The sequence below is a fragment of the Oryzias latipes genome, chromosome 17 (assembly GCF_053564925.1).
Source record: "Oryzias latipes strain Hd-rR chromosome 17, Olatipes_Hd-rR_3.1".
Lineage (NCBI taxonomy): Eukaryota > Metazoa > Chordata > Actinopteri > Beloniformes > Adrianichthyidae > Oryzias > Oryzias latipes.
In genome coordinates, this window is record NC_136253.1 from 10,544,753 (window position 1) to 10,566,623 (window position 21,871).

Below are 21,871 nucleotides of genomic sequence, written 5' to 3' on the forward strand. Positions count from 1 at the left end.
TGGTTTCCTTTTGGCACTGGTAGTTTATGTTGTAAATGTTTGTGGATTTCTAAAGTGTTGACCCCTTTTCACCATAAACATTTCTCATATTTTAATTTTCCGTTTACTGAAGCTCATTACTGTTTAACCATGAAGACGCGACGACTGTGGGATCAAGAATCACCCTTCCATCCTTCATCTTTGTGCACAAACGGCTCAAACACAAAGCAGACTGTGGCTTCTCAACAGTGCCTAAATCTTTATTTTTCAGTAAGCTACAACTTTTTTTCTCCAAATTAGACAGTTTTACATCATGACACGAGAGTAACTTAAATTATATATAGCTGACACGAACGCTTGATTCCAGTCTCAATGGAAGAAAAGACCCCCGCCCCCACAAAAACAAAACAAAAGACAAGCCCTCTTCAATCCAGCCTCTATCCCACGTGTTAAAGTTGTCCTTAGGCAAAGTTAGGTGTCCAAACCCCAACACGCAGCGGGGCGGGGAGTCCTCGATTGTCCACAGCTGTTAGCGCGGCGCGGTGAGTGTTAAGGAGTTAAACCACAGTGAGTTGATAAAGATTTCCAGTCAGTCTTTGTGCATTCGCTGTCGTATCTTTGATAACTGGAAGGGGGGTCCATTTTTATGAGATAAAGAAAAGAAACAAAAAAAAGATGGCACTGTGCAGATGGGGGAGGAGCCTCCAACTGGCTGATGTGAGGTGTGACGCCCCAGCAGAAGTCCAAGGGGAGTGGAACAGCTGAGCATTTAATGCATTTGAAGGTGAGGACGAGACGAAAACATTTGTAGTTTGTTTTTTGCATCCGTCAGGATTGTGTGTGTGTGTGTGGGGGGGGGGGGGGGGGGGTTTATTCCACACATGCATGAAGCTGCAGTCCAGGTTCCTTCAGAAACAGAATGACACGGGGAACGAAAAGCGGCATGTATGTACAGGTTCAACCGTTCAGTGACAAAAACAAAGATGGCGCAGACACAACCACACAACAATCCAGGCCATCCTCAGACCTGTGCAGGTTCTGTATGTGCCAGAAAACTCTGGAAGTCAAACATCCCAGATTCCAACAGGGAAAACAAAATAAGAACACCCAAAACCTTCAGACAGACATTCAAGCGGAGGGGGGGGGGCAGTAAAGTTTTTGGCTCAGACGTCCAAGTGGAGAAATCCAACATTTCACTACAACAGAAGGGAGCAGAGGTCACAATGGACGGGGGGGTTGGGGGTTTGTCTGCCGTCTTTTCCCGCCTGGAGCCAGGCGTGGGTGGCTTTCCCTTTTGAAGTAAGCGTCGCACTTCAGATCGCCGTGAAGCCCAGAAAAGGACAGGAACGCAGCTGTCCATCAAACACGCCTCTTTCTTTCTTTTTTTTTAAAGAAATGGTTGTCATGACTTCCTGTCTTCATTGTAGTAAAATCCCTTTAAATATTTTTAAGCCAGAATTATCGTGTTTGGATCTTTTCTAGTAAGGAAGCAGAACAGCTGTGGCTAAATCCGTTTGTTCATCTTTTTTTATATAATGGAGCAAAATCAGAACCAGAAAGACGTTTGTAGCTTTTTCCATTGAACCCAGAGGCTGTTTCTGCCAAACTGAGTGAGATTTCCTGGCATTCCTACAGAAACGGCTGCTTTAGTGTTCATATGACAGCTCTCTCTAATGCCTTCGCTGGTTCATCTCCTCGGTTGGGTTCAGGTTTTGGACGCTCGACCAGTAGTGCTTCCTTCAAACGCATGACAATCTGCATTTGGAAGTGATAAAAGAGACGATGCTTGTGGAGGCCAAGGCCGGTCTCTAGGTTGTGCATACTGACGGAGGAAAAGCGGGAGGAGGGCGGGGCTTGGGCGCGACCTGAAGATCCAGGTGTGGCGAAAATGGAATGAGAGACAAAAAAAAACCAAAAACAAGGAAACAATCAGAAAGACTGTCCGCTCGCCCAAACCGAACATTAAAAAAAAACTAAAAAGAAATTTTTCCAAAAGCACAGCAACACATTTTTATATCCTACATCCAGCTTGATAGCGACATTATAGTTAACAGGGATCAATATATTTTTATAATCATTTTAAGGTACCTCTTATAGTTTTCTGAGTATTTACAACTGTACAGGCAAAGCACACACTTCAAAGTGCACATATTTAATACAGTATCGACTAGTTGCATTTACAAGGTTTATATCCCCCCCCTTTCAAAAGAAAAAACATCCTAAAACTTTCAAACAAAAAAAACAGAACGACCAGAAGGATTCTTTTTCGTACATTTTACAAAACGGAAACAGAAGAAAGAAAAGCTGCTAGACTCTCAGTAAGACTTGTGACGTCCCAAGTGTTTTCCACGAGTCACGCTTCATTAACATCAAGGGGGGTTCCAAAAAAAACTAAAGAAGAAAGAAAGAAACTACGCGCATCTTGTATAAAAGTTAAGGCAAAGTCATTTTTCAAGTTTAAATAAAATTCAAGTTTTTCAAACATCGGATGGATTTCTTTTCGTATGGAGACCCTAAAGCGTCTCTTTGTTTTTTTTCTTCTTCTCCCAAAAATAAAACAAAAGGATATTTGTCATGGATTTACCAGAAACCGGTTCTTAAAGGAGTGGATATGCTGTGATTCTCTTTTACCGTTTCAGTAAATATAAAGACGGGGGGAAAAAACCAAACATCCAAGTGCATCTCAGTCCTTCAGGAAACCAAATTATGAGCAGAAGTGTCCAAATCAAAAAGCTGCTCTGATCAGGACAGTGTTTCTTTTTTATTTTATTTATTTTCCCTTGTCTACACAGGCTTCTGTTTTAGTGGGATTACCCAGAATTCTTTTAGCTGCAGGAAGACTTGAGCAAGACATGCAAGATCCCACGCTGTGTAGGTTTGTGTTTCCCGGACCGGAACAGACTGCGTCCAGTTCTTGAGATGACGGCTGCAAAAGATCAACCTGAGCACATTTCCATCGAGCGGCGAGGGAAAGGAAAAGCCGCCGCTCATAAAAAGCTCTAATGTTTTCAACCAGAAAGAAAAACAAAGATCCAAAAGTCTGCGGTGGCTGCTACAATGCCCGGCGGCGTCCCTCCCGCTTACGGAATTCTTTACCCGGATGACGGGTGGACATATTTCCCCATCAGGCTCCAGGTGGGTGAAGGTTGCTTCCTGTTAATCTGTGCTTTTTACTCAACACCTGTCTGATCTGGGTAAAAACAGCAGGAGAGTAGCAAGAAAATGTGCTGTGGTCAATCTTTGCGACAAGAGACAACTGTTCCCCAGAGAGTGCAAGCAGAAGAGGCGGAAACAAACCGAAGACTGGAGGCCACGGAGGAGGAAGGACTTGATGGATTTGACAAGTTTCCCTGATTGCTTTCTGCTCCAAAGCCGTCTGTCAAACGTCCAGATGTGCAGGATGTTCGGCCCATCTTTCACTTCCCAAAACCGTAAACCACGTTTCCAAACCGCTCCACCTTAAATCCTTAAACACACTCTGCTCCACATTTAGCAGGCACATCTTACAGAACTCCAGCACCAAAAAGGCTCCCGTCGGCGTCCGAACCCACAAACCTTCTTTCTATGCGACAAAACATAAAGGCTTTGACGGGAAGTTTGACATTTGCCCTGAAAAAACAAAACCGGTGTGGTCAGGCGGGACCTGCGGGTCTGAGATAACCCCATCAGTGCAGGTAAGGTTCTGCGGATGAAGGTCAAGTATTTCTGCCAGTCCAGCATCACAAGAGCTTTAGTTTCCGATTCCAGGATCTAGCACCATTTCTGAGAAAGAACTAGAGATGTTTCTGCTTCAATGTTTGATGCGCCTCATCTGGGCGGTAGCTAGTGTTGATGTCCTCCACCCTGCTCTCTTTTGCACCACTAACTCCTCAATATTCCATTGATCCTTCAACTAAACTTTCTGCAACCAACAACAATAAAGTGTGAAGACCAAACCCCCCACCCCCCCAAAAAAAGACATCATAAGAAAACCAAAATCATTTTCCCTGCTCGACTCCAGAAAGCAGTCGTCAGACACAGTTAGCATTGTTAGCGGGAAGCAAAAAGCAGCGTCTGCGCAGTTCCAGGGAGAAGACGGAGAGGCCAAAGCCAGAACCGATCAGGACAAACGGTGCTGACCGACTTCTGCAAGCAGAGCCCGCTGTGTCACAAACAGTAGCAACAAATACGAGAATCAAGCAGGAATGAAAGCATCATGTAAACTAGAGAATCAAGGTTTCCTGCTGACTAAACGTCAGACTTCCTCTGGACATTGAACCACCGCATCACAGTGATCCATCATTCAGCTGCATGAAGCCCTACCCCAGTTTCACTCAACATGCAGACTAGGCCAACGGTAAAAACAAAAAACGAACCGAAACTAAACGCAAACGGCGTCTGCTTTGTGCGCCCTATCCCATAATCCCTTGGGGGCTTTCTTCCATCAATGCCCAGCTGCTTCCTGCACCTGAATCCCACAAATGCCGTCTGGACTGGAAACCGTCGAGTTGGCTGAGCCAAACAACAGGAGAGGCAAAGGGAGGAGAAAATAAAAGACTAAAAAATAAATAGAGTAAAACTAAAGAAACGCTGCTCCACATGCACAGTAAAGTGCTTTTTGTCTGCAAGCCCTGATCCGGAAGGAGGAGTCGTCCTCTCTGCTCGTCTATAATGGGGGGTTCGTAGCCCTGACGTTTTCCTTTATCGCATATGGCGGGGAGGTGGAGGAAAAGGGGGCGAGGAGATGGCCTACTGTGGGGACTTGGGTGGGGTGTGGTTGGGATCTTTGCTAAAGGTTTTCCCTGGGTGTGGGGGAGGGGAGGCCCATCGCCCGGCTGGCCTTCGGCCCTCCTTCAGGGGTCTGGCCGGGTTGGCAGAGCCGTGCTTGGCGGAGGCGTGATATGTCTCTCTGGCTTTAGCCTCCCCTGTAGGGGAGGAGGCGTCAGTGCACTTCCTGTCCTCGGTGGCGGCGGCAGTAGCGCAGGGTGGCTTGGCTTCCTTGGGGGTGGCGGCTTGCTGTGCAGCTGCGGCGTCCTTCGCCCGCTGGCAGATCTCGGCGTACGAAGGTTTTCTCAGCTCCTGACAGGAGAACAGAGCAGCTGTGAAAACAGGTCCAACAGGGCCGCAACACATTTACAGGAACTCAACTTGGATCCAATGAAACCACTCTGAGGGAATTCCCTCCCTACTATAATACACAAATGAAGGTTTAACTAAGTCAGTGTTTTTCAACCAGTGTGCTGTGGGAGATGGTCAGGTGTGCCGTGGGAAATTGCCCTCATTCACTGATCTAAAAACATTTTCCATCTCCAGGATATCAGCTCTGTGTTCATCCAAACAGGCCCTGATAAAACACTGAGTAGTTAGGAATATGAAAGATCATAAAATACTTTTTTCTTTGTGTTTATTTGATTCTATTAAAGACATTTTGATAAGAATGACGGTACCGTGATTTAGCCGCAGCTTCAGCTGTTTTCAGAAAAGTCCCGCCCCTTTACTGTCTCCACCAATCATTCTTGGAGACTTAATCACATGTCATCAGTCTGACCAATCAGAAGTGGTTAAAGTCTTCACTTCCTTGTTCTGATTCTGCACATAAAGTCTTTCAGTTCCACCAAAAATAACAGCTAAAGCTCGTCTTTAGCGGTGTAGCTTTCCACAGAATTTCCAAACCGTGGAAAAGGTGTACAAATCACAGCTCAGAGAAGCGATCTCCGGCCGTTTTCACACTACATCTCCCATGATGCATTGGGTTAAAGTGACAGCGTCTCAGCGCACAATGAGTCCTCATTTTTAAACGTCTTGAAAAACCAACAAACGCATCAAACAGTTTTTAAATCTTCTAACTTAACTTTTATTACATCCTTTATAAAAAAACAGCTGCAGTTTCCAGCTTTTTCTGCCACAATTAGCCCAAAAATGCATGTGAGATTGTGGAGGGGCTGTAGATCAATACAGACTATGAGTTTATCCTTTTTTTTATTTTTTTGGATGCTGGTGTGCCGCTGGATTTTTGTCAAGGTTTAAGAGTGCCGTGGCTCAAAAAAGGTTGAAAAACCCTGTATTAGGTAGTATATACTACATCGTTTAGTATATACTATGTAGTATATACTATACTATCGGATAGATAGTATAGTATTGATAGTATATACTATCTATCTAGTATGATTTATAAAAAAGGAATTGACCCATTTGTTCACATGAAATCGTTTAACCGCAATGGATTGTGGTCTATGTAGTGCACTATGTAGTGAGTAGTGAACATAAGAAGTTCAATATTTGCAGATATGAACCTTTGTTTTTGGAATGTTTCACCTGGTGTCTCTGCATGAACCAAAAGAGATCTGCTTTAACTTGTTTGTGTAAAAAGGTTAAAAAAAATTCATAAGAATAATACAGTCGTCCTTCATTTAGTATTTAGCAAATGTTTCAAAATAAAACTGCAACTGTGTTTAAGTTCTCACAAAACAGAGGCCTAAATGTTTTGGTTTTTTTCACTCAACCATTCAGCACAATTGCAGTTAAGGACATTCAAGATTGCAAAAAAACAAGTCAAGATGGTATTTGAACTAAAACAGTTTATTTATTCCTTTAAAGGTTTAGCTGCTTTTATTGAGTTTTAATTTAGTTTTTAATTTACTGAGTTTTGCCGTTTTTGTAGAACCTCATAGCAATAAAAATTGATTTCTTTTGTTTACTACATGAACATTTAATCAGAGTTTTTTATTCTGTTTAGGGTTTGACAGAGTTACAAACCGTGACCACAACACAGAATGAAAAACATTGCAAACGGCAAAGAACCAAAACAAAAAAAGAACGTCTGTATTCATTCATAAATGATGTTTCGGGGATTAAACCTGACTAACGTTATTTTTCACAGCAAAAACTGCTCCTATGGTTTTGCTGCTTTTGGTTTCTGAAATCCTGGTTTTACAAGTTTCATTTTTAATTTATTTCTACAGATTAACTCAAGTTAATGAAGTCATTAAGAAAATACTTCCCAAATGACGCCATTCAGCTTTATTTTTCTCAAAGAGACAGAAAACGCAGCAGCTAGTGAAACTGATCGATACGAGATTGTTAAGAATAATGGCTCAATTATTCCATCCTGTTTAATGACGGGTAAATTATTGTGTTGGTGACTGAGGCGTCTGAGAGACACCAACAAAAGGAGACGGGGGAAGATGGATTAATACTGACTGTGGCCGCTCCATTGACCTGCACAGATTTGCTGGCAGTGGACAGAGTCCCAGGAACACGCTCCACAGACAGCTGCGCCTCCTTCGGCTTCACCTCCGTGGCCTTCGCCTCCCTGGAAAAAACAGAGGAACAAAGTGCAGCCAAGGCATGAAAACAGGCCAAACCTGTAAAGGAAGCCGGCTCATCTTTTTTAATATGGTTCTTACACTGCTGGGAGGGAGGGAGCGGGACTGTGGGGCGTCCCAGTAACTGGGGTCAGCGACGGGGCTGAGGTGGGGGTCGTTGTCGAGGGCTGGAGGTTTGGGAGCATCAGGGAGGCGGAGGTCCGGAGAGGCTCTTTGGGGCTGGCTGGGGAGAGCGCTCCTCCAGTGCTGGAATCAGCAGTGGCGTTCTGTGGAAATGCAACGATGGGGTGTGAAATAATGCGGCTTTCTCCGCCTCTCCATCATCCATCCTAGAGCCAGAGTTAATGATGCGATCACATCTGCCCGCTCTACCGAGGCCTTTTTACAATCTTCTCCAGACTCAGCTGCAGACAGGCTGTCAATCAGTCAGCCGTTAAAAGTGTCGTCACCATAGAGCAAAAAAAAAACAAAAAAAAACAATCAGCTAAAAGAAGAACCTGCAACAGAGGCAGCAAACATACACAGAATCTGGCATTTCTTCGTCTTCCTCTTTCACCCAGTGAGGCTTTAAAGTCTTCCGATCTTCTTTAGATCCATTATAAAATCTTTCCCAGTGGTCTGTTAATGATGATTATGCTGTTCTATAGGCAAAATCAAACCAACCTATGTACTTTTCTAGGACATAGTTTCTGCAGGAGTTCACTAAAAATTCACCTGATTGTGGGCAGGACTGACTGAGGCTGAGCTGATTTCCCATCATCTCTTTGTTTACACTTTCTCCCGCTGGCCTACAGCCCCTCACAGCCCCAAGCTGATATTAACAGTGCAGCAAAAATGGGGAGCAATATTGGAGCTACAGCCGCTCAATTTTGAGCCAGATTCCGGCTCAGGCGAGGAAAACCAGGACGTACATGGAATGAAGTGAAGCAGGGAGCTTGTGGCCTGCTGAATTGTAATTCGTACATAACAATGATATGCTGTTCATTTTCGTTTGTGTTACCAAAGTATCGCACCAAGACTCAGTATTGGCAACATCAAATGAATCGGAGCCAAAAAGTCTGAGACGGACAACTCCACAATCCTGAATCTTTACTACCTCTTTTATTTTAAAAACCGTAGTTTGACCTTACGAGTGTAACTTAAAAAAACGCACTGGGCTGCAGTATCACGCACAGAAAGCTTTACAATCCATAAAGTAAAAATGACAAACAGATCACTACATCTTCTAGAATAACTGCTTAAGAAATTCCCAGGAAAGGAGACAATCACCGGTTTCAGTTTGACCTGCAGAGAGGTTTTAGCCAGACCTTAAAACAATGGCTTCTTCTGGCTTACATGCTTTTCATTCACTACTAAATTGAACCTACAAACAACATCGCTATTGGCTTTCCAGGTTGCAAACTACACAAAATAAAAGCCTTTGCAACAGAAATGAGGTGTCCGACATGTGAGGCTTTACCCGTTCTTTGAAGGTTCCGATGACCACGCTGCTGGTCAACCGGTTATCAAACGCATCGTCAGTCTTGAGCTGGCCGGCTGCTCCGGGGAGAGGAGGGAAGCTGGAGGGTCCCAGCTCAAAGCTGGGAGATGGAGGTTTGGGGGGGGGAGGCGGCGACTGAGGGGTCATCCTCTGCAGGATGTTGACAAACATATGAAATAAAACCACAGAGTCTGGGATTGTGAGGAAACAGCTGATCTTTGTCTATCCTGTAGACCATCATTGCGATCAAACCAGAAGAACAAAAAGGTTCTTACCGTAAACTTTTCATCCCTCTTTTTCCTAGAAGCAGAAATATTTTTCCTTTAAGAAAGAGAACATCTGGATTTACAAACATCCCTTCCAGCTAAAATGTCGACTTAACCTGAAACTGATTACTGATACTCCTATTGTAAAAGTGCCACAGGGGTCTCTGAATTAGGATTTCGCCATTTTTACCCCAAATCAAAAAGCCTGTGTCGTTTTCTGGAACACAGTTTCTGTGGAGAGACGGTAGTTGTGGGCGGAACTGTTGGCATGGAGCACCCCCCCCCCCCCCCCCCCCCCCTTGTGACCCGCCCGGCATATTTTCCACATAACAAGAACAATCTTTTTGAAAGAGTATTTTTTGTTTCATTTGAATAAACCCCCAATACTGAAAAATGCTATTTTAATCTGAATTGTATTTATAAATTCATCATCAGCATGTAAAAACCAAACAAAGCACAAGCTTCATCAGATAATTGGGTCTTCAAACTGCTTCACATGAACCTAAATCAGAGGTGGGCACTGAGGGCCACCTTCCTGCTCGTCTTCCTTCATACCCTGCTCTGGCATGTTCTGATTGGCTGGACACACCTGAACCAGGTAATCAGCCATGAGTAGGGCAAGAATATCTGGAAATCATGGAGACACTCCGGCCCTCGAGGCCTGGAATTGCCCACCCCTGACCTACATTGTTGGGCTCAAACTAGGGCTGCACGATATGAGGAAAACTTGCGTTATGCGATATTGGTAATTAATATTGCGATAACGATATAAATTGCGGTATATAAACAAATAGCAAAAAAAAACAAAAACATAATTTCCATTTCACTGCAACAGTTTAAAAATTATACTCCAAATGACCCTCGTCGACGTAGGAGGCAAACATCAAACATAACAGGGCTCATCTGATTGATCAAAAACGTAAACGGGTCCTTCTGATTGGTTAAATGCATAAAGGGATTTATTTCATTTGTTCAATATTTCAAGCTGCCATGAGTTTGTTTTAGCACATTTAAGGTAACCATTTATTGCGATTTTTGCCGTCTTTTGCGGTATGCATATTGCACAGCTTGATTTCGCGATAACGATAAATTTGCGGTATATTGTGCAGGCCTAGCTCAAACTAAGATAGACTCTTAAACACAGAGACTTACCGTCCTCTGGAGTAGTCTGGGGTAGTGGGCTCCGGTACTCGCCCCGTGCCCACGGGGTCTCTGCGGGGAAAGGCTGTGTTGGAGGGTAACCTAGTTCTGTTCTGGCTGGCAGGAAGTCTCGTTGGCGGGCTGCTTCGAACCCCGTTGAGTCTCTCGGTGGAGAAGCTGGGGAAGAGGGCGGGGTTGTCCAGCAGCCCGGCACTGCGATCTGCTGTGGGGATCGCCGCCCTTAAGTGAGGCTTGTTGTGATTCCTGAGGAGACAGAGCAGCTCTGAGTGACGCGCTGAAGGAAACGGTGACGGTGAAGCTTTCCCACCAACAGATTCATGATGCTGTTTGGGGAACAAACCTGTTTCTGGGGGAGAAGTGTCTGACGGTGAGGGGCGTTGTCGTTGGTTTGAAGCTGTGCGATGTGGTGAACCCATTCATGAACTGGTTGTTGTGAAATGGAGTAACCTGATGACCCAAAAAATGAAACAAAGCTCTTGAAATGTTGCATTTTAAATCAAACTGAAACATTTGATTAATAAAGCCCTGGTCATCCTTCCTCTAATGATAAGCACCGGGCTCAGACACAGACTTCTCTCATTCCTTTAGGCTAAGCCCTTGATATATCCCAAAGATGCAGCAAAGAGCGGAGGTCTTTTAAATCTCTCCTCACCAGTGTTGGGTCGATGAAGCTGTGGGTGGTTGACCAGGCCGGCGGCGTGATGAGGCTATACAAAGGGAACTGCTGCTGTGGGCTGTACACCGGTGGGATGTAGTAGGACGTGTAGCGCTGCTGGGCGTACGGGTTCACCTCCACAGGCCGGTAACCGTTCTTTGGCATAAAAGTGTTGATGGCGATTGCCTTCGCCTTTATTCTCGCCTGTCGCAGAAAGTAGAAAAACTTCCATTTATTTACATACCAAGGTAGGTGAAGTGAAATCTCACAGCAATTCTATGGACAGACCTTAAAACCACAAAGACATTTTAGTTCCGTAGCTTTTATTTAAGTTGTGCTTAAAGTATTGTTGTGGTCTTAACCGGATAAACCGAGCAGCTATGGAATTATTATATTAACTTAATGCAATGAATTCAATGTATTCAAATTAAAATCAAGCATGACTAAAGTTCACTTTGTGAGGAACAAATTACAAAAATATAAACATAAGTTACCATACAAAACGCAGTTCATCAAGCACAGACCCTGTGTGCTTTAAAAATTATATAAATATAGATCAATAACTGCTGCTTCTCACCAGATATTTTTGTATTTGCAGCTTTTTAAATAAAATTCAAGAAAAACTGCAAAAATTACAACTACAAATGTATAAAAGCCTGAGGTAACAGGTTTGGAGCCCAGATAATTGATTAAAAATGGAACACTTGCAGAAAAATGGTTATTTTTCTGTTTCATATGGAGCCCGTGACCTGACACGGGTAAAATAATAGATATCTCGTTCCCACAAAATAATTAATTTGTGCAAAATAAAATAATTATTCACGTCATAAGTCATTCATAAACACGGATGTGAGCGATATTTGGATTTACAGCAGATTCCTTCACATTTCTGTCTGTGTGTGTCTCATTACATTGCATTGAAGACACAGAGGATGCTTACAGATCAGATTTATTTATTTTAAAAAGCTCTACAAAAGCATCATACTTGTTAGCAGTCACTTTACATCCGAAGGCTACATGCTGTGTATCCCATCAAGCATCACACACATCCCATAATGCATCTCGACCAATCACCGCTTCCCTTTAACTGTGATGCATTCAAATGAAACAGGACAAATGAAAGGCTATGTAGCTTGTAGCCTACTAGCCTTCAGATGTAAAGCGACTGTTAAAAGAGTATGTTAATTAAAAGACAAGTCCTGAATTTTATTATTCCTATTCGAACCCTAAACTACAATATCAGCTGGCTGGCTGGCTGTCTACCGGCCAGCCAGCAGCCTGAATGACGGCATGACAAGCAAAAGAGTTCTGCGGCGGGCCAGAGCTCGTTGGAGCTATGTCCGGTAGGTGAAGCAGCAAGCTTGGGCATCCTAAATCTTATTGATTATCGAGACAGTAATAAATCGATCATTCTTGGTTTTTTTTTCACCTCTTAAACCAATGTGGGTCACAGAGACACAGAAGTGGCGGTGGAAAGCGGCTTTTGCAGCAGGATGGACAGAGAGCGTACCGGGATGAGAATGAACCCAGACATGGAAACGTGATTACCGATGCTTTTGTGCTTTTTAAAATAAATTGTGGCAGGAAAAGCAGGAAGTTGCGGCTGTTTTTTCTAAGAGATGAAATAAAAGTTAAGTTAGAAAATTTAGAAACTGTTTGCTTGTTTGTTGTGGTTTCAAGACGTTTCACAAAGACGACTCATTGTGCGCTCAGACACTGTCCCTTTAAGCCAGTGCTTCTCAAATAGTGGGGCGCGCCCCCAGGGGGGGGCACGAAGCGATGCCAGGGGGGGCGCGCGGTGGTGGCGGTTTTAGGCACAGGTTTGTCCGGTGCGCAAATTTAACGTGGGGGCAGCGGTGACAGCGGCTCAGTGCTTGGAAAATAATCTGGTCCACTATTCGGTTCCTATTGTCTGTTCTGTCTGTCCGCGGCTGCGCGAGTGAGAACGAAAGGGGAGGGGTGGTGTGGGCCCTGTCTGCCAGGGGAATCGGGGCACGCGGACCACTGCTACCGCTGCCTGTTGCCCAAGATCACCGCTGCCCTTAGATTCCTAAGCTCATGCTAACAATGTCATTCTTTATGAACTATTGTAGACATTTTGATGACGTGTCTTTATTTTCCATCCATGTTTTCTTTGTCTGCCTGTGGTTTAGTTAGTGTCAGACAGACATAAAGACAGCAGGTAATGCAGGAAAACAGCTGCACTTTTATGAGATCAGAAATAAACAATCCGTCATTTAGAAAAAAAAAATCAGCACGTTTTTACCTATTTCTTCAGACTAAAAACGTTAAATATATTGGTGCTGCTGTGTTAATGTTTCAGATCAATTTAGATTTAATATTATTTATTGATTGAATTATTTTTTTCAGCATCAAATGGTTCAGTTGGTCAAAATGTTTCTAGTTTAAATAAGGAATGACAGATTTTTTTTATTTCAGGTACTTTCAGCTTCTTTTCTGTTTTAGACTAGAACAGGGTTTCTGTGGCTAAATAAAGTTAATATTTGTTGAAAGTGGATTTATTTTGCTTTTTTCTTTTGTTAGTGTTAAAAGATACAATTTTAGGTATACAAATTTTATAGATACTGACCTGATGTATTGTCACCGCGCGAGTGTGTCTGTGTGTGTGTGTGTGTGGGGGGGGGTTATGGGGGGGGGGGGGGGGGGGGTCAGGGGGGGCGCGAAACATTTTCTTTTCCTAGGGGGGGCCTGGCAAAAAATAATTGAGAAGCACTGCTTTAAGCCAATGCATCATGGGAGATGTAGTGTGAAAACTGCTGAAAAAGGGCAGAAAGACTAGCGTCTCTGAGCTTCATTGTTTTGTGCATTTGATCTACGGTCTGACACCAGACTGTGGAAAGCTACACCGCTAAAGACGAGCTTTAGCTGGTATTTTTGTTAGAACTGAGCGACTTTATGAGCTAAATTGGAACCAGGAAGTGAAGACTTTAACCTCTTCTGATTGGTCAGACTGATGACATGTGATTAAGCCTTCAAGAATGATTGGCGGAGACAGTTAAAGGGGCGGGACTTTTCCTTAAACTGTTATAGCAGGTAAATCACGGTACCGTCATTCTTATCAAAATGTCTTTAATAGAATTAAATAAACACAAAGAAAAAGTAATGTTATGATCTTTTATATTCCTAACTACTCAGTGTTTTATCAGGACCTTTTTGGATGAACACAGAGCTGATTTCCTGGAGATGGGAAATGTTTTTACATCAGTTAATGAGGGCAATTTCCCACGGCACACCTGACCATCTCCCAAGGCACACTAGTGTGCCGCGGCACACTGGTTGAAAAACACTGGTCTATGCAATGTAATGAGACACACCTAGACAGAAATGTGAAAGTATCTGCTGTGAATCCAAATATTGCTCACATCCGAGTTTATGAATGACTTATGATGTGACTATTTATTTCTTCCGCACAAATTAATTAATGCGTGGGAACGGGATATTATTTTGTGGGAACAAGATATTATTCCGTTGGCACGACTTCATTATTGTGCGGGAACAAGGTTTTTATTACTTTACCCGTGTCAGGTCACGCACTCCGTAGTTTCACATAAACTTCTGAAAAAGTGTCTGAAATTCAAGCTCAATAGTTACCTTAATTGGCTTCCCTTGGAACGTTTTCACTTCCTCACGAAGATACTGATATGCCTTCAGAAAAACAGAAAACAGAACAGGTGAAATTAGAAATATTTACAATCAGAATGATATGGAAAGGCTTACCAAATGATTTAAATATGGGGAAGCTGGTTTTACCTGCTGTGCGTCTGCTTCTGATTCAAACGTGATGAACCAGTTATCGTTGTAGGCAAATTCACAATTGATGAACTTAGGAAGGTTGTCTCCTTTGAAAAGAGCTTCCACCTCCTGCAAAGCATAAATAATAAATTTGGTTAAAATAATAACTTTTCATGTTTAACACCATAATCCCGCCTGCAGAACGTAGCAGCTCCACAGCAGCAAGTCCCACAAAAACTGCAAAAGCTTCAAACCCCTGAACAGATGTGGAGCTGTGGAATTCTGATACAACATCCTCCAGATAAACCATGAACCTCATCAACCTAAATAACAGTATTAGTTGCACCTCTGTCAACGTTTAAAAACAGAAAAAGTCATCTTTTACTTACACTTAGAATCATTTTAACTCCAAATCAGATACCACAGAGTCAGGCCCGCTTACAAGTCACTTAGAATATTATTGTGTTGTAGTGTTATTATTTCTGCAATTTATTGTATTTTACTGCTATTATCTGTTGTTTTCTATTATCATTTGTGTTTTGAGTTATGCTAAAAAAGCAATTTCCCTGTTGTGTCTTCTTCTTCCTTGTTGTGGCTTTTTATTCAAAACTTCATGCTTGTGATAAAACAGTTATTTATTCTTACAATATGGAGGTAAATAATAAAATATTACCAGGGTATTACATTTCAAACACTAAAGGATGGAAATTGATCATTTAAGTGAAAGTGTCACACAGCTATCCTATTTTTCCTCATTTGGGCTGTCCCATGAAAGGGGCGGTACACCCGTTTAAGAACTGTTTGGTGTCCAAATACACAAGCCTTAATACAACCCTTATTGCTGGGTCAAACAGCCAGTGGGTCTCGTTAAAGTTTTTGCAATAAAACCAACCCGCACTCTGATACGTCTCCAAAAAATTCAAGTTTAACTGGAAAAAAACCCCAACTGATGCTGCAATTAAAAAAAAAAAACCTGATTGACACTGAACTCAAAACTTTTAAGATAAATCCATTATTTCATTTGGATTTTGTTATTTTATTTCCTACAATGAAAGAATAATCTAAGATAATCCTGGTTCAATGACTAAGACCTCCAGTCAATTATTTAAATCAGGGATCACTAAGAGCTATGTTATGGTCCAGTAAAACTGGTATAGTAATGATAATAACAATTATCAGTAGTTATTTGAACTCTATGAATTGATTGCTCACATATGTCCAGTCGTTATTTTAAAAGTCTTTACAAAGTAATGACAAAAAACATGTATAAACATGAAACGTTGATATATTTCTATTTATATGCTCAACCATTTGAAAGTCAGGAGGGACAGCGGTGTATTGCTGGTAAAAAAAAAAAAATCACTTATAACATTTTTTTAAACCAAGAAAAATCTTAAAATCTTTCATCAGAACAAGTTTTTGAGTCTTTTGAACATTGAATAAATCAAAATGTAACACTGTGTGCAACATTTTCAGCTTAATACTGTTGGTTTCATCAATAGTCCCTGTGATTTGTCTGCTCATTTATTATGTAGGTGGGAGGCCTACATAGAGGCCTAACTGGCTTTCTTAATCTTTATCAGAAAATGTGCAGATCTAAACAAAGCTTCTGTTGCTTACTGGGAATTGTTCATAGGCCTCATGAAAAAAGTCTGCAATGCAATGAGACACTAAATAAAAATTTGATTTTTAAAAACTACAAGAATCAGGGGATGTCAGAATTTTCTTTCCATTGTGTCACTGTGCCCCCGGCTGCTATAAAGCCCCTCCCACTGGTTACAGAAGGAGCAGCGGCTAAATAAACCTGATTTCTCATCATGCGCGTCCTCCTTGACGAGGTCGAGAAAAGCTTTGAACGGAAGCTCCTCCCACACGCCTTTGGACACGCGTTAGACAGCGACTTGGACGCATGTGAAAACAAAGAAGGTGTACATGAATTACGTCTGGTGTGATGGACAGTTGATTGAAACGATGGGCGAGGTTCGTACGAGGAGCGGGAGGGGCTTTCACAAGTCATTTGTTATGAAATGCCCATAGATGCACAATTTTGTTTCCTCAGGATGGAGTTTGATCCAACCAAAATAAACGGTTTTGTCATAAAACTACATTTGACCTCAAACCCTCCTTTTTCTCCAACTTTATTTTATTAGTCTTACATTCTTGGAAAAAAAGCTATTCATTGATTTCTACTAGTTATAGAGCCTTAAAAGACCAAGTCCTCTGGGTTGTTAATTTGTTTCCGCTGACAAATGTTGCTTTTCCATAAAGCAGGCCAAACGCATCACAAAACCTTGGACAGCGTCCTGATTTACGAGCACGGCCTTGTCGTTCCAGTGGGACCTAAGCATCATGGGACAGAACTGACCTCGATGGGTGTGCTCTCTGGAACCTCTCTGAGGATCACGATGCAGCGGTTCTGATTGGGTCGCACCTTCTCCCCCTTCTCATCCACCTGAACCAACGGCAGCGCTGGCGGGAGTCACACAAATAGAAAGGGTCAACAAACAGATGTCAATACCCTCTTCAGGTTTTACAGTCACTTTTTGAGTGAACTTTAAAAAACAAAGATCGTTTTACCTTTACTTTAACCCATAAGAACCCATAGTGACATCAGTGTAACAGTAAATATCAGAAATGTACTGTGGTCCACATTTGGGATAATCCACATAATTTTATTTGAGGGATCAATGGGTCTGGGTTCTTATGGGCTAAATACAGAAATCCAGCGGTGGTTTGTTCACGGAGATTCTTGTTGTTGTTGTTTTAATGATGTTTATTCATTGTTTTGTGACAGGAGCCAAAACAGTCCTACAGGATTATCATTCTAAAATGAGTCAAATTAAGTTTTCATTATAAGCCTAAGAAAAAGCACAAAGTATGACGTAACAAAAATGCCCTAAAATAAAAAAATTATTTTCAATAAAGTGACTTTGAGAAATGTTAATGTGTTGCTTCACAGCTTTTAACAATAAATATTTCAAACTGTCAGCCCTGTAGATTAAAGTGCCTGCAGACCTGAGGAGTAAAGTCCGTTTTACAGCATCTCTAAGATAAATATTCTTCATTTAGCGGTAAAGGGATCGAACACGGTTCCAGAAAGAAAGCAGACACGCACGCCCAACTCCCCAAACCACATGTTTTAAAGAGCCTATCCCACGGCTTATATATTCCTCTAAAACCTTCACTGTGAGCACCAGCCCCTCCCAATGCACAAAAACGAGTGGGTTTTCACATTGTGACGGACACAGAAGAGTCACACACACACTTTCTCTGTGGAGCTAGCAGCCATCGGCAAAAACAGGTATTTCTATGCACAATGTGCACATCCATCTTTGCAAAAGCTTGGATGTTGCTCGTTTTTGTGGGCAAAACGCAGACAAGCTGCTGAGGCTGACCCTAGGTCAGCGTCGTGATATAAGCGGCACCAAAAGGAGTGAAAGCCGGTGCCTCAGATCGAGGCCTCACACTTCAGGGTAGGAAAATCAGCTGTGAAAATAATTCATATTTCACTAAAAAATCTTCCTTTAGTGTGTCAAATGTAATATATTAACATATATATGGATATAACTCTCTAAAAGGCTTACGGAACCATGATACAGGCCTGATTCATACCTCTTGATTTAAATGTTTAATAACTGTCATTATTATGGAAACTGGAGCAAAGAACTAAAACTGAGTGCAAAACAAACTTATAGACTTTAATGTTACACATCAGCATTAACACCTCAACCCCTTATGCTTCCCTTCTGTGTTTAAAAACACAGATGTCTGATGTTTCACTTTAACCACTTTGTTCAGCAGCCATTTGCTGAAGAAGAACATGCAAGACCGGATCGGGGGGGGGATTTCATGGTGACCGGGGCAGACGAGCCACAACAATAAGGATCATCTGAAGCCCACATCTGAGAAGGGATCTCTACAGATCCTGATCTATGAGGGAGCGTGGTGCACACAGATAAAAAGCTCAAGTGTGGCTTTGAAGTGCAGAATACTCCATTCATACACCTTTCTCTAAACTAAACTACAATCTACGTCAAAACATAAGACTTGGCACTGTTTATATCTCACAAAGATGAATTAAAACCTAAATTTTAAGACCCACTAATAAAAATTGTGTTTTTATTTGGTGTGTTCAACATGTTCTAGTGGCATTCTCTGATGATGGAGGACATGTATACGTTAAAAGAAACTTAAACTCAAAATTGCATATCTGAGTATTTCTTTATTCAAATTGTTGGGAATCATGAGATGAAAAAATTTGCAGTTATATGTAGAAAATACACTAGGCGGGCCACGTCTGAGCTGGTTTCTGCTGAAAACTGTACGGCTGCCTGGTTCCAATATTGTTCGCCATTTGTGCTGCATTGGTAATGTTACGTTGGGGGTGTGAGGGGCTGTAAGCTAGCAGGAGAGCATGTCCTGTGGGTGATGGGAAATGGGGGGAGGAGGGCTTGTTCCCTGCCAACACCCACAACTCAGAAGTGAATTTCTTATAAACTACTGTCGCTCTGAACGATTTTACAATTGATCAAAATGATCCGAGTGAGACTTTGACATTTTAGGACTGTACACGTTAAGAAATACTGTAGAATCATCCATAAAACCAGATTTAACATCTTTACGAAGCCCTTGTAGACCAACAGATGGGACTGCTGGAGTATGTTTGAAAACCAACCTCATTCTGAGTACAAACAAACAAATGTTTCCTGAAACATGACTCACTTCGTAAAATGTCCACGATCAGCTCCACGTCAGTGCTGAGCTTTTTGATGTGGTCCAGGTTGGCCACCGTCACTATTGGCACATACTGGTCACTGTCCATCTGGGAGATGAGGTACATGTCACTGGCCAGGTTCTCCCTGCCAAACAGAGAGGGGACACTCAAACTTCCGGTCTGATGCTCATTCGGCAAAGCAGTGGGGAAAAAAGCTCTTCAGGAACACATTTCCAACCATCACAATTAAACATTTTTGTTCATGGGCATCTTATTGACAACTGTCACACCAACAAACAGGCAAACCATGTTTGGAGAACAAACATCATTGATGTTAAAGCCCTTCATTTATTCAGTTCAGGCACTCAGCTTCTGTTGCAATTACAGGGTTTTAGATAAGGTCTGGTAGTTTTAGATACCAGACTCCAGGGAAAAAAGAAGTGACTCTCATGCATAATTGCGTTCGGCTTTCCTGCATTATTTTTCCAGAAGACAGCTTTGTTTTGGCCTGAAAACAGGAGAGCAAAACCTTTTCTGCACCAATTTAAATCCTAAAGGAGCTTCTGCACGACAACCCTCCAGTGTGTGTGGATTATCTTTGAGTTAAGTCAGCCAACATACTGACCAGACATTTCCTTCCCTTTGTTAGGTGAAAACAAGCATCTCAACGCCCCACCGCCATCCTGTTTATCAAACATTTTCTAGGACTTGGAAAAACTCAGTCCATTAAACTTTCGTAGAAACCTACTAGGGAGGAAGAAGCCTAATATAACTCTTGGCCTTGTTGCCAAAAGCACAACTCTTGAGGCTTTCAGCTGCTTTATTAGCTGCACGCTTTTCTGCTTCTCTAGGAAAATCTATGAAATTACTTTCTTTAGGAAACATTTTGTAGATCAGGGGTCGGCAACCTGGGGCAACGCTTGCCACAGTTGGCACACGGGGGTGTGACAACAGTATGCACTTGATTGGTCGTCTGATAGTATGTTTCTGATTTGAAAGAAGAAAAAAAAGAAGACAAAACAAATCGGGTTCAAGTGATCATCTCTTCTCACAATGATCTCTTTTCCCCTATGGCGACATAAGGAAAAGGTCCAATCACAGCGCTGTTGCTATGACTCCGCCCACCTATAGCTATAAATGCAGCCACTTTTCCACATCAGCCTTCATGAACGGGCGATTTAAATTACAGCACCGCAGGAAAAAACTAAGTTTGCCGTAGAGAAATGAAAACGTAATAATGATTCTGTATTTTTGAAACTGTTGCTGGTACCATGACCGGTGGGGTGAAATGAGCGTCAGTTGGCGGGACGGGAGCGCGTGAGCGAGTGGGAAAAGCCTGCATGCTGCTGCACACGTTTATGACTGCCCAGCTGGTTTTTTGGGTTATGTTTTAGGCATCGCAGTGGCTGACATTTACAAAGTTATAAGTTCAGTTTGTTCAATCTTAACCAAGCAAGGTCAGGTTATCTACAGACTTCCTTTAAGTTAAGCCAAATGTTAATATGAAATGTGGACAAGTTTTAAAATGGGGAAAGAAAATTAGTAATGACGTTGCCCAGTTGTGGAAAATGTATATTACCATAATTAGCAAACTAAATAAAAAGTAAAAACATTTATATTTACATGCCATAAAAGCATCATCATGAAATAAACTTCCATAACGTTACTCAGGTCGTGTCTCATAACGTTGCTAAAGATAAATAAACCAAAATGCGCTCATTTATTTTCATGTCAATAGTTGTGTAGTTCTTAGAAATGTTGAAGGTTTTTTGTTCTAACGTATCCGATCCTATTGTTGGAGGTCTGACAAACCACAAATGCACTACTTGTGGTTTCAAACATAGTTGCAAACCTATTTCAACTTTGACTTAGTTTCATTGTTATAAAAAGCATTTGTTTGAGTTAGTGCCAAAATGTTTAAAAATAACATTTCATATATATATCGGAAATGTTTTTGTAGTTCTTTGCATTAGCGTTCACATTATAGTTGGTAAGAGGAACATTTTGAATTGGCAATTCATGTCTTAAATGATGCTGACCCCTGTGGTAGAAAATCCTTCCATGCAGCATTAGGAGAACTCCGATTCTTAGAATCTTCTGGGCATTGAGCCTGCCTTCTTCAGGAGATTTAGAACAGGATCCCGTCTCAGGTGGGTAAATGAAATGAAAGCGAGACGGAAAACGGAGAATAAACGCTCATTTTGCAAGACTGACTTCTGCGACCACAATGACCACAGAGGCATTGAGGACATAAACAAAGGCTTTCATTCAGACCCCGCCTGACGCCCACAGACAGACAGAGATGCTCTGTCAGGATGACAGGCAGCACACAGCCTCCCAGCACTCTGGTGACAGACTGAAGCTCCACCGACAGAGTGGAGCTTTATTCCTTCACAGGAGTAACATTTTAAAACGCCCATGACTAATCGTTAATGTTGAAAAAGCATTACATCGCTGACATGAACAGGGATGCATTTTGGCGTAAAATGTCTGTTTACAGAAAACAATTTAGGCAGACCGAACTGTAAAAGAGAATATTTTCTAATAACGGTTTTAGAT

The 21,871-nt window shown here is 42.1% G+C and overlaps 1 protein-coding gene across 11 annotated transcripts in view; it reads right to left on the minus strand.

Moving 5' to 3' along the window:
* Positions 1-218: 218 nt before the first annotated feature.
* Positions 219-21,871, minus strand: part of larp4b (La ribonucleoprotein 4B) — a 52,032-nt gene continuing 30,379 nt past the window's right edge. For 7 of the 11 annotated variants that reach the window (XM_004078792.5, XM_020711286.3, XM_011486191.4 and 4 more), the window contains 12 exons: positions 19,321-19,457; positions 16,964-17,067; positions 14,617-14,727; positions 14,458-14,511; positions 10,843-11,049; positions 10,531-10,637; positions 10,182-10,433; positions 9,039-9,084; positions 8,743-8,913; positions 7,365-7,549; positions 7,159-7,270; positions 219-5,037 (listed from right to left, as the gene is read on the minus strand). In XM_004078792.5, the coding sequence (XP_004078840.1) occupies positions 4,708-5,037; positions 7,159-7,270; positions 7,365-7,549; positions 8,743-8,913; positions 9,039-9,084; positions 10,182-10,433; positions 10,531-10,637; positions 10,843-11,049; positions 14,458-14,511; positions 14,617-14,727; positions 16,964-17,067; positions 19,321-19,457 (1,816 nt within the window). In that variant the 3' untranslated portion in view covers positions 219-4,707. The remainder of the gene's footprint in view (positions 5,038-7,158; positions 7,271-7,364; positions 7,550-8,742; positions 8,914-9,038; positions 9,085-10,181; positions 10,434-10,530; positions 10,638-10,842; positions 11,050-14,457; positions 14,512-14,616; positions 14,728-16,963; positions 17,068-19,320; positions 19,458-21,871) is intronic. The other 4 variants (XM_078934393.1, XM_078934396.1, XM_020711284.3 and 1 more) reach the window with 1 other exon arrangement.